Source organism: Lytechinus pictus, chromosome 2, assembly GCF_037042905.1.
Source record: "Lytechinus pictus isolate F3 Inbred chromosome 2, Lp3.0, whole genome shotgun sequence".
Classification (NCBI taxonomy): Eukaryota; Metazoa; Echinodermata; class Echinoidea; order Temnopleuroida; family Toxopneustidae; genus Lytechinus; species Lytechinus pictus.
The window spans coordinates 49,178,090-49,191,739 of record NC_087246.1 but is presented as its reverse complement, the minus strand read 5'-3'; the positions used below and the strand labels follow the sequence as shown (position 1 = coordinate 49,191,739).

The window sequence follows — 13,650 nt, the reverse complement described above, 5'->3', positions numbered from 1 at the left end:
GACTGATTGTATTCTTAATGTTTTGAAAGTAGAGGACTTGAGGACAAATCGTTTTCCAACAATTAAATCAAAGATTCATTCATTCTTAATTTCACCGATAAATTGTCACACAAATGAGGAAATCACCGTGGAGAATGTTTAAGAAAAAAAATGGATGAAATACATGGACACGACAGATGCTGTGACACAAGATCACCCGCCTTCACTTACTCGAGCAGGTGGCTACCCTTTACAGATTCTTCATATAAATCACTCGGGTCTATTTTCATGAAGTTGTTGAGGTCATTCCCACTACAATAAAAGTCACCAGCACCTATATGTATCAAACACAAACATATGAATTATCCATCTACTTCTGATGGAGAAAAAACATCAAAACAAAACAAGTTCAAAATCTTATCATGAACCTACAGTTATTTGGTTATTTCATGGCACTTGGGTTTCATCCAAAGTTTGAGACAAAAAGATGGATAAATGGGCATTATGAAGCATATTAATTTGGATAAAGTACACTTCTGATTTTGGGATAATTCCTTCATACCAACAACCATCACACACTTTTGAAGACATAAAGGCCCGAATTCACAAAGGTGGTTTTGAAAACCCACGGTTGAATCCATGGTTTATGTAGATTTCCTGTATAAATTACGCTTAATTTAGCGTGTATCGGGCGGGTGTATAAAAAATGTCCAATGCTGATGCACGCTTTTGTCACAGTGCGCCAAATTGACGCCTGTTACCATGGTTAGATTCGCTATTTTATTCATGAGTCCACTGTTTTAAGTAATGTGTCCACTCTTCAAACAATGGACTTATGAATGAAAAAGCGTGGATAACCACGGCAACAGGCGTCAATTTGGCACACTGTGACAAAAGCGAGCATCAGCATTGGACACTTTTTAACATACGCGGTAAAATAAGCGTAATTTATACAGGAAATCTGCATAAACCATGGACTCAACTGTGGGTTTTCAAAACTACCTTTGTGAATTCGGCCAAAGAGCCGAATGTAAGCATGCTCCATGACTCCCGGACACAGACGATACTTTAGCAAAGAAACAGCCAACTTTGGATGATTCGTGACGATTTCTAAACTCTGGTTTTTTTTTTCATGAGGGCTAGAAACTCGAGACCTAGCTAATCGGGATGCAGCAGAACTGCTCCATGAGAGCTGAATGATAATGATTTCCTTATCTTTCACATTGGATCGTAATTTTTAGGGGCAATTTTGGACATTTGAGGGCTAAATTACCCTTAGTCCTGCTGGCAGAATCATTATATGTGACCAACTCATCATCAGACAAACATACCTTTAAAAAAACATACATTGCTGAATAAACTGTATGTGGTAGAGCATTCACTTACTATTGATATTCTTGTTTATATACAGAAATTCTTTTTAATTTGTTTTAACACTTTTTATTCATTGTTTTTTTTTAAGAACCAAGCCTCAATTCTGTTTTGATATGAGAACATACAATCTGTAATACGGAACATTTTTTCAACAAACCTGTAATTAGAGCCAAGACCACGCTGTCATCTGCTCCGGCTGTATCAAGAGCAGTTACCCATTCTGAATACATCTTGACAAATACAAAGTAAGAATGAGTGGGATATCACAAAAAGAGTAATCACATGAAAAAGTAATTTATCCCATGTGGCAATCACGTTTCTGTAGTTTTATAACAAGGTGGCAGTACATGAAATCATGGTGATTCGCTTGGATCTTGATGAATTGGAATTGGATTAGGGTAATAGGGATAAAGTCTGGGTTTTATTCCATTTCAAAGCATATTTCTTGTCTTAATCAAAACCTCAACTGTTACAAAATCAAGGCCATATATAATTGGACAAAATAATATCATCCATTCATTGACATTTTATCAGAATTTGGATATTTTTGTGATATCATATTAAAAATGTTGCAGTGGATAGAGCTAATTTTATTTCATAAAGCAACAAAATAAACTTGACGACAAATCATGTTATTCTTGATTCCCATCGACCCCAAGGCCAAGATAGCTCGGCCTATGGTATATGGAAGACAGGTGCTACAGTGAAATCAATCAAGGTTCACTTAATTAAAGGTAATCACCAAAATGTTGGTACTCTTTATATCTCAGGATATACAATAATTCTCCTTTAAATGCCCCACAATGGACAAATACTAACAAGTGCATCTGGGGCCCGTTTCATAAAGGACTTACAACTATTGTAACTTTGCCATAATGGCAACTACCATGGTATCAGGGCTCAGCAGCCAATCAGAATCAAGGTTTCATCGGTAGTTGCCATAATGGCAAAGTCATAACAGTTGTAACTCTTTATGATAAACCATCTACTCTACAAACAAATGACTGCTCTTACCTCGGTGGTTATAACATTCTTCTTGTTAGCTCTATTGAGAGTAATGGTTGCCCCACAATGGACAAATACTAACAAGTGTAGGGACAGTGATTTTCCGAGATCGCGGAAAACGGACGGAAATCACGGAAAGGGCATTTTGAAACGGAAAGTGGCATTTCAAACGGAAAATCACAGAAAACATATTTTTCCTCAAAATACACAGAACAGCAACAGAAATTACTTAAAATCTTAACAAAATATTAATATTAAATAGCCACAAAACCCCAGAAAACACGATCTCACTTCGCTACAATCATGACAATTCACAAATCGTGACTGCACTCGACTTCATCACACTCGATCGAACCACTCGCTGCCCGTACCCAGCGACGGCCCCGGCGGGGTTGTATTGGGCTTATTGAAAACATGCACATGCTTGATTTCAACAACACGGTCGTGTGTTGCTGCCCTCTACGTTCGAAGATGTAACAGCACAATATCAGGGTCTTGAAATCCAAAATGGCGGATAGGCGAAACTCGCTGACTGCTGGAAACGATGTCAAAAACCCCCCAAATCATCGATGAAATTTCATTTATAATGAAAATAATGCTATTAATTCGAAAGGTGAGGACGTATTTATGTTAGATATGTTTGTCAAAATATTTTGTGTACCCACATAGATCCGATTAGAACGGATTCTATTGCGGTGCTGGTACAGTGGCAGATACAAATTTTGACCAGCGCGAGTGTGATATTGCTATTCAATGGGTAAACAAAATTCTCTTTTTTTATGTACACAAAGTCTATGGGAAACAGAATTTCTGTTTTCTGACATGCTAAAACGGAATTTGAGATTTTCTGAAACGGAAAAGGCAATTTTTTGAAACGGAAAATCACAGTCCCTACAAGTGCATCTGGGGCCCATTTTATAAAGGACTTACAACTATTGTAACTTTGCCATAATGGCAACTACCATGGTAACAGAGCTCAGCAGCCAATCAGAATCAAGGTTTCATTGGTAGTTGCCATAATGGCAAAGTCATAACAGTTGCAACTCTTTATGAAACGGGTCCCAGGCGTTCTTATCCTTTAGGCATAAAACCATCCACTCGATCAATAAATGACTGCTCTTACCTCGGTGGTTACAGCATTCTTCTTGTTAGGTCTGTTGAGAGTAATGGTTGCAACCCCATTCTCCACTGTATACTTGAGTCCAGTGAAAGACAGAGCTCCTTCTGATGTCGAGGCCACCTCTGCTTCACCTCCTTCCTGTCCTGCGAGATCCTTGACGATGCCAACATATTTCTCTTTCGCCTGGTCCTAACAAGGAGGAAAAGGAGAACCCATACGAATAATTATAAGCATGGCTTTCCAAATTAAATTTCTCTGACACTCTGACTGAAATGCAGGAAGGTTTTGAGGGATTGACAAGAAAATGATGTCTGGATTCTTGGGTGAAAATGGCACCATGAGAACGTGCCTGATATATGTAAAATCCTATTATTTCAATAGTGACACCCACTTCTTTTTCCTCAGGAATTTAGAATACAAATCGTGACCATTGTCATCAATTGTGTTAGGCATATATATAATCCCTTAGAGTATAAAAGTGTGACTCATAAATTTTCACTTTTTGCACATCAGTGTTTTTTAAACCATTTTTTGGTAGAGCACGGGTAAATACCTCCACAACCCAAATTTGGTGGGAATCAGTCCATGGGAGCCTTATATGAAAACATAATTGGCCCCATGGAAATCAATGTATTATTGGCCTGGTTCTAAAAGTTAGGAACCAGGACAATACATTGATTGATTAAATTATGAATTCATGAGGTCATTTTTAACACCCCCAAGGACCGCTTGCCACCAAACTTTGGTAATGGGTGTTTTCATCAAGCCCTGCCAAGGTATGGTATAAAAAAATGCTGAAATGCAAAAAAAAAAAATTTGTGACGTCATCACCTTGGTACTCTATACTGTCCATGTCTATACCAAACTAAGCTTGTTCACTTCTACTTTGATCCCATGATAATTTCATGGTGATTGGTCCTATGATACTTAACTTCCACACTCACAATATTGGTATGACAACAAACATGTGAAATTTCAAAAACTGACTAATTTTGAATTAACCATTTATTAGTTTGTTTTAATCGTCATGGAGGGGGGGGGGGTCATTCCAGGATCGCTAACAAAAAGATGTATCCATAAATCTTCCTTACTTTAATATCGCTAAGCTTTACATTTTCTCATAAACAAGTCCTCCAGTTACGGCTCACATATACTACCATGTTTTGAATCTAAAAGTTGTCAAAAAACACAGTAGAGATTGATCATCAATGAATCAACTTACCTGTGACATATCGCCTAAAGAATCCCAAGCAGTCCACTTAGCCTTCGCGACAATGTTGAAAGCTCCTGGTTTAGAGATGTTGCACTTGCCAGTAGTTGCCTGCAAAATACATATCTGTCATTATACATGCAGTCCTTTACCTATGTCAATGAATGCAGCTGTGCAATATACAATTCTGCAATCAACTGAAATCTTACTTATATTATAAAAAATAAAGTGGAACGCCTCTGGCAGTCTCGCCTGCATTACGGGATTCAATATAGCAGCAGTGCTGACTTTGAAAACAGCTATTAAATAATTATTCACAAAACAAACATATGATGATAAAATACTATGCCCATTGACTCAAAATGACCATGATCATTGAATTAAATTGGTACGGTTTATTGAAAAAAATATATCAAACAGGCAGCTCGCAGGCTGAAAATGTTGAATTTACAAGCAAAAAATCAACAGAGTTAGTATAATTATACAATGGTGAGAGATAAAACATAAATTGAATTTCTACTATTATGTTTGAAATCAAAATACAGAAACAAACAAATAGGGCTAAATGAACAACAATGAAAAAAAGCAGAAAATGAGTGGCGTAGTTGAAGCAAAGGTCAAGTGATTGAAATTTAAATAAAGTAAATCTGTTGTGTAGATAAAACAGAATTAATATCTATACTTCGAGTTAAAATAATATCAAAATAAACAGTAAATTTCAGTGTGCAGCAAAGTGTCAATGTTAAAGGGAAATTGATTAATAAATATTTGAACAATTTTGAAATATTGCAAATTAATTTACAGATAAACAGGATTGAATACAGGGTAATAATTAACTTAAGTACAGTATAATCAAACACAATAAGAAAATGTCTCAGTATGTAAATATGATTCTTATCTTGCAGATAAAATCATTATTGTATTACTAGTACTTCTTCCAAAACAATTAACTAATTAAAGAGTGTAAGTCTTATTTCGGAGTAATGAAATTGCACTTAATGTTTAACAGAATATATTTTCAAATGACTGGATAAATTATTAAAGTGATTGATATTGTGACATTACATACGTGTCAATTATTGCACAAATATAAAAACATTATGGAGAGAGGAATAAAAAGTTAAAACAAAAAAATATAGAGTGGAAAGCTTTATTAAATTTCATTGTCCAGACAACATAAATTTCAAAAGTATCAAAGGTTTGCGTTGAGTAGTCTATCGCAGATGGTATTGTCGACGAACGGTAACGGGCCGTCCTGCACAGAGGGGTATCCAAGTGGTGAGAATAACGTAGACACCAAGAGGACACTCCACTGCGCAGGAGCGGAAGGAAATCTCGATGCCTCGGGGAGGTAAACAAACCCTTGGCAAAGGTAAGCAGCAACTGTTCGTGATGCTCGAACAGGCGACTGATGCCAAGTCTATTCAAAGCATGTTTATAGGAGACATATTGATCTCTCAGGATGATACGACATACACGCTTTTGGATCTTTTCGGATCATGTGACCTAAGACATGTGCAAAACAATAATTCATACTTGATTACCCTTATTTATCTTATGAACTAGATCCATAACCCTTTTAAGTTATGATGCCAATTCAACAAATACCACCAACATGGCCAAAGTTCATTGACCTTTACCTTTGATCTTGGTCATGTGACCTGAAACATGCACAGGATATTCAGGGATACACGGTTGCTCTTATGACTATATGTCCAAGTTTCATGAACTAGATCCATACATTTTTAAAGTTATGATGACAATTCCACAAATACCCCCAACATTACCAAAGTTCACTGACCCTAAATGACCTTTGACCTTGGTCATGTGACCTGAATCTTGCACAGGATGTTCAGGGATACTTGACTGCCCTTATGTCCAAGTTTCATGAACTAGATCCAAATACTTTCTAAGTTATGAAGACATTTCAAAAACTTAACCTTGGTTAAGATTTTGATACTGATTCCCCCAACATGGTCTAAGTTCATTGACCCTAAATGACCTTTGACCTTGGTCACGTGACCTGAAACCTAGGTAGGATATTAAGTAATACTTGATTACCCTTATGTCTTAGTTTCATGAACTAGTTCCATATATTTAAGTTGTAATGACACTTCAAAACCTTAACCTTGGTTAAGATTTCAAAGTTGACGACGCCACCTCCGTCGGAAAGTTATAGTCTTGCTCTGCTACGTAGCCGAGACAAAAATTGAAAATAAAATGGAACCTTTGTAAGAAACTGCAATGCATAATGCACCTATACTGCCTTGATTCATGTAACCTTGCAAATCTCTCTATAATTTTTTCTTCATATCATTCGACATCATCAGACTACGCAAGTGGTTTGCTGTCAACTTTGTCTTTAAATTTGATCAATATTTGTTGGGAAACCATCTCATAATCCTAGCTATATCTTGTTTTGTCTACATTATTTAGATAACACTGTCATCAGTCATCACTTTGCCACATTCTTTTTTTTTTGGGGGGGGGGGGTGTGGGGGGTGATACAGTAGGTGGGTAGGGGATATGAATTTCACCTCCTACTAACTTTCAAACAAGCTCTTTTGTTGCCTTCTTTTTCCTTTCTTTATCACATGCCCAGAGTACACACATTTCCCTTTTGCACGGTGGGATTTTTTTCTCTCATTGTTTGCAATGTTCAGGACTTCTTTATCACCCACACCACATTACATACATATCTAATTTTCATTTTCTTTCTTTGCAGAGTCTCCAAGACTAGTTGCAATAGCAATTCCAAATTCTACATCTTAGCTCAAAATTTATATTCTAACAACACAATGCATCTAAATTTTTGTGAAGATCTCTCTTTTAATTTCAAGAACACTTGGGGTGTTATTCTGATAATTAGACATAGGTTTAACTCCAGTCTAAACTAGACTTTAAAACCACGTTTGTATGGAATGCTGACTTCACAATACTACTTCCATATTAGTGGAACTTATTATGTACCAATTTTTTTTTTTTTAATATTACAAAAAAAAAAATTAAATAAAAAAATAATCATTTTTGAACAACTATTTGCAACGGGATTAGAATAATTCTTAATTGGTGAATAAGCTGACAACTGGAACTCCATAAATGTGTGGTCAGAAACCCAGATTTAACTAAACCATGGCTATCAGAATAACACCCTTGTTGACTTAATTCTAACATATTGGTTTTTTCCTCAAAGACTGCAAATTTTCCTTTCATTGGCAAAAATTAAAGAATCATCTGCATACTTCTGGTTATAAATTTTCAAACTTGCTACATTGCTACCCTCCTCATCATTCAGTACTTTGAAAATCCCATCCATATTAAAAATGAAAATCTATATTTTATTGTTTGAAATACATATAGACATGAAATGAAATACTAAAAAAATTTGCTTTGCCCAATTGATCGTGGACCCGGCAGCCACTGTGCTGCACCAGATTGACGAGGCTCTATCCCTTATTTGATATTTGAAGAAAAAAAAACACAAATAGTACAAGAAACTACAACTTTCTATATTGTATCAGCTTCTACAAATAACTAGTTTTGCCTCTTTTAAGTGCCTTCCGATTCTCATTTGCGGAAGAGTACTCAGTAAAACTATAAGATTGTGTGTAAATCACCTGTTTGAATAGGGCATATATCTGAAGCTTCACTTCGTTACCCGGGTCTTCTTTCAATGAGTTCAATCTATCCTGAGCTGCTGTGAACTCAGAGTCTGAAACCGATAAGACACCTGCAGTTTTATGGATCAGCCTCTTCGACACCGGTGCCTGCAACCTGAGAAGTATAATCGAAATGATATTTTTTTTATTGCACACCAAGAAGTCCAAGATCATAGAAATTGTTTTGCAGTTGAGACATTCAACACAGATCAATTAAAGAAATATTTCTTTCTTCAAAGTACAGTGGACTGGAACCACCTTTCAGACACCATCACAACTTACCAGACGGTCGCAACCTCCAAGGCAGCTTCAGTACTGCTAGTCTTCATAAGCCCTCTCTCTCTCTCTCATTCGGTATGTTATACCAAAATGGTCCTGCACTGTATACATGTACATACAGATCCAGACCATTGCAACACTGCCAATTCTTAAAGCAGGAAACTATAAATTGGTTTATTTCAAGTTCAAAGAACTGCACTATCCGACTTTTGGCACAACTGCGATATCTTGCTTACTTACTCTGAATTGATGGATCAAGTTTTCATGAATACTGAGAAAAGAAGCAAGGTAGATCTCATGTCAGACCTTTTTTTACCTTGATATTATTCCTCATAATAAAGAGAAGATTGGGGCCTGAGTTCCCATGAGTCTATGTCGGATTCACACAGGATCATGGGGTCAGGAGGCCATTAAATACCAGGCATGCACAAAATAAAATCCATGGTGTTGGGTAAAAAATTGTGACATTGGGGGGGGGGGGATTCAGACTTCGTTTCCTCTGGTTTCTGGAACAAACTCTTTAACGAATTACCACTAGAAATCTAGAATTGTGCACATTCATTTGCCCACTTTTATTCAACATGACAAAACAGACACCATAGAATACCTACATTACACAGACTTTTTTTTCAATCATGTCTTTTTCTGACCCGAAATGACATTTCTCTGTATATCCCTTATTTTTTAGCTGAACACATTATTAAGATGCAGCATAATAGTAATCAACATGTTAACTTTACTTAATAAAATATTATTTGAGGAACATGGAACATAAACTACTTTGTATCAGCAAATCAAATGTGTTGTTTTTTTCCCAATGGTAATCTTTATTCCTGCATCAAATATATAGGCTGAATTCTAATAAAAACATTGATTAATCACAGTATGAAACATGCTCGTTTATTGGAAATATGAATGTGAACATACACCTAATGCTTTTCATTGTATTAGTTTACACAAACAATACCTACATGTGTGTTTATAAATGAACTTCATATCCATATAAAAAATTGTTAAATATAGAGTGGGCTTGTTATTGTCAGTGCAAGGAATCAACTTATATTTCAAAAGAAAATAGTCTGCATATGGCTTACAGTTTCTTGCATGTATACTGCATAGGTAATAGGTAATAAGGAAATACTTGAAATCATAGAAAAACACTTAGCAATGTAATCTAAAGGTCAAGTCCACCTCAGAAAAATGTTGATTTGAATGAATAAAGAAAATTCAAACTAGCATAATGCGGAAAATTTCATCAAAATCAGATGTAAACTAAAAAGTAAGGACATTTTAAAGTTTCGCTTATTTTTTACAAAAGTTATATGCACAACTCAATGACTTGCAAATGAGAGTCGATGATGTCCCTCACTATTTCTTTTGTTTTTTATTGTTTGAAATATAGAATATTTCAATATTTACAGATTTGACAATAGGAACAACTTGACTGAACCATAAAGTGTTAAGGCGATGGTCATCCCACATGTTCAGGGAGGAATGAAACTTTGTTTCAAGGACAATGAGGAGAAAATGGGAATAAATCATATTTCATAAAATGAAATACAAAAGAAATAGTGAGTGATGTCATCAGTCCCCTCATTTGCATACCGACCACGATGTGCATAGAACTGTTTTGTGAAATTATGCGAAAACTTTAAAATGTCATAACTTTCTTATTTTACATCTGTTTTTGATGAAATTTTCAGTGTTATGCTAGTTGGATTTTTCTCTTTTTATTCAAATAAAATTTTCATTGGGGTGGACTTGTCCTTTAAATGTGTGAACAAATTCCAAATGAAACACAGGCAGATACAAGACCTCATTTGGTTTGTCATAGTACTGAATGAAACATAATTTATTTCAAATATTTTCTATTCCAATCAAAGCTGTAAGATAAAAATGTAAGTTTGTCTATCATATATGTACTAATTCCACAATAAGCGTATTTTCAGCATGGAGCTATTATGTTTTCAGTTCGCCAATCCCATGTTTTATGGACATTGTGTCTGTGTAACCATGGAGCTATATCCATGGTGTAACATAGGTAGGAAGTGGAATCTTGTATCATCTTGCTTTGTAGAAGTTCAGATGACTGTAACGAATCGTGTAGAAAATGATCAATGTTAAAATCTCCAATTATGTAACAGGGTTGGTTTTCATTAACAATTTGAAAAAGCATTGGCTCGATTAGACAGCTAGCAGCCATCTGTTTCGAGTTTTTAAACATTTTTTTATTTTTTAAATTTCTCCTCATACACAGACGACTCGCTATCGTGCAGCCCTCATTAGGGGACTTACAATGCAAAATCCCCCCATCGGGGCTCTTCAATTTTTGTCTTTAATGAATCAAACTTTTGAAAATTAACGCAACCGAAATGCAAATTAATATTCCCTCTTGGCATTAATTGCCAAAAAACAGAGAAAATCAAGTTAAAAGGAACAAAAACAGTGACTTACCTCGGCTGTCGCGCAACTTCACTGCCCTGTTTTATCCGAACTTAATACACATAAACATATGGCCATTGTCATTGAGTCCCCTGTACAGATCGCGCTAGAACTTCGGTCTCTGTATTTGGTGAGTGAAGCCAACGGAGTTCAGCTGAACAACCAACATTACAGAGACCAAAGCTTTTGGTCTATGGCTCGATATATTCTTAGAAGGAAGTACTGACTGAGATGGTGGTCTATAAATAATACCCACAATAACATTGTCTATTAAACTTCAGTTCAATAAATAATGTTTCAACTTCGTTAACAAATAAATGTAAGTCAGTACATATTTTATAATTCAATGTATCTTTTATGAAAAAACCAACACCACCACTGGTTCGATCTTTCCTTCCTTTGTTCACAAAATTATAACCATTTAAACTGAACACTGGTAATAAATTTATTTTCATTATCTTTCAACGTTTCGCTTATCGCTATAACAGAGAAATTAGTATTTATATTTGTTACACATGAATGGAGCTTATCAATATTCTTCTTAAGACTTCTCACGTTACAATGCATAAAAGATAAATAATTAGTATAATACTAATAATTATTTATAATCACTTAATAAATTTTAGTATTTGTGAAATAATAATTTTTATCTAAAAATTGTTCTTCAAAACGGCATTGCTAATCGGAAGTACGTCATACATAAGCGGTTCAAGGGTCGACGCTATTGTATTTGCGTTGTTTACATGTGGATCGAGGGGTCTACGGGGCATCAGTTAGGTAAGAAACCTTCATTTTTAAACATTTTTATCTAACTTTTTTTAAAACCTTCCTACGCATTAAGCGTAGGAAGGTGTAAAAATCAATAAAATTCATAAACTTTACGTGATTTTTGTCTTAAAAGATGGATTTCCTAGGGAAATCCATCTGTGTTTACATGGTTCTCCTTTAGATCAGTATGACTGAGAGGCGATTCAAGACGCCAATGATGAAGTATATGTCAGGATTTTAATAAAAGTCATCATCATGGCGTCCTCAATAGCCAGGAGGCTTCTAGAGAGTAAAAATCATTTACTAACGTAAGGTTACTCTCAAGTCTCATACAAAGCCAGGTCTTCCTTCCTATACTTTTGTGTGTACCACCAAAAAACCTGAAACTTTCGCCCCCGAGATTTCTACTTTCTTTCTAAAAGATCTAGCCCTAAATCATGTACATGGGATACAACTTCATTTCCGACATTTCTACGCCATGGATTTTATTTCTAGACAAGAATTCATCAAAAAAATGAGGAAAATATCATGAATAGACGGAAGAGACTTGCCCGATGTTTACGCCGCCATCTTGTTTTCTATTGTTCTTCCCCAACGTTACGCGACGCAAGCGTCCGTATCGTGGGTGAAGAACAATAGAAAACAAGATGGCGGCGTAAACATCGGGCAAGTCTCTTCCGTCTATTCATGATATTTTTTTTGATGAATTAATTCTTGTCTAGAAATAAAATCCATGGCGTAGAAATGTCGGAAATGAAGTTGTATCCCATGTACATGATTTAGGGCTAGATCTTTTAGAAAGAAAGTAGAAATCTCGGGGGCGAAAGTTTCAGGTTTTTTGGTGGTACACGCAAAAGTATTGGAAGGAAGACCTGGCTTCGTATGAGAGTAACCTTACGTTAGTAAATGATTTTTACTCTCTAGAAGCCTCCTGGGGAGCCGCTCGTTTCATCAACATTTTTGTCTGACAAGTTGTCAGATCTGACATCTTTCCTTGATTCTGATTGGCTGAGAGGTACTGTTACTATGGTAATTGTCGGATAAAACAGAACTTGTCGGACAAAGTCCCTTCAATTTTTCATGAAACGCTCCCCTGGCTAGTCCTCAACTCAAGACTAGTCTATACCTTGTACAGCTGTGCAATGGGTTAACCAATATTATACTTACTACTAGTAGGTAGTATGTTTGCATAGACTCACCAGTCACAGACAGGGCAGTTCCAGAGAGCAAGTGTGTTTTTTTATAAGTGACGATCGTCCCCGGGGCTTCAAGTAGCCATGGGCCAACCCACGGGATCCTATCGGCTGCCATCGATGCACGGTGCCGGTAGGGCGGTACCGCGAACGTTTCGTGACTTGCTAAAGCCTTACATATAAAAGGTAGTTGAAATAACATTAATCTGTTCATATTTCTCGGATATCGCAGTACATTAAACAATTATTACTTAATAATTTAAAAGGTCTACCTTTTCCCATAGATATTAAACAATATCTGTGACCTTGATCCACACCACCTGAAGCCAAAGAGCGCAGACATCTTGGTGTTGGTTGTGCCGCCCGGCGCCCCCGTATACGTGATACGGCGCGGCCGCGCCGGTGTACCGATCCGGTATTTTCAAGAACTGCTTTTAATTCCATGCATGGAAAGCTGAATTAAAAAAAAATTACCGGTATGGTATATACCGTATGCGCATAATGACTGGGGGCGGGGGAGGTCGAGCCGAAATCGCGTTAAAGAGGCCGCCGAACATTTTTTTTTGGGGGGGAGGCTAGCTGACAATACATGACCATTTTTACATTTTTAATTGTACACGC

General features: G+C 36.3%; 1 protein-coding gene across 1 annotated transcript in view; it reads right to left on the bottom strand.

The window, feature by feature from the left end:
* Window positions 1–13,650, bottom strand: part of LOC129254103 (enoyl-CoA delta isomerase 2-like) — a 31,326-nt gene extending 17,676 nt beyond the window's left edge. The window contains exons 1-6 of the mRNA XM_064095020.1: window positions 13,302–13,650; window positions 8,306–8,462; window positions 4,701–4,799; window positions 3,482–3,667; window positions 1,511–1,583; window positions 211–313 (exon numbers count right to left, since the gene is read on the bottom strand). Coding sequence (XP_063951090.1) covers window positions 211–313; window positions 1,511–1,583; window positions 3,482–3,667; window positions 4,701–4,799; window positions 8,306–8,462; window positions 13,302–13,372 — 689 coding nt within the window. The 5' untranslated portion in view covers window positions 13,373–13,650. The remainder of the gene's footprint in view (window positions 1–210; window positions 314–1,510; window positions 1,584–3,481; window positions 3,668–4,700; window positions 4,800–8,305; window positions 8,463–13,301) is intronic.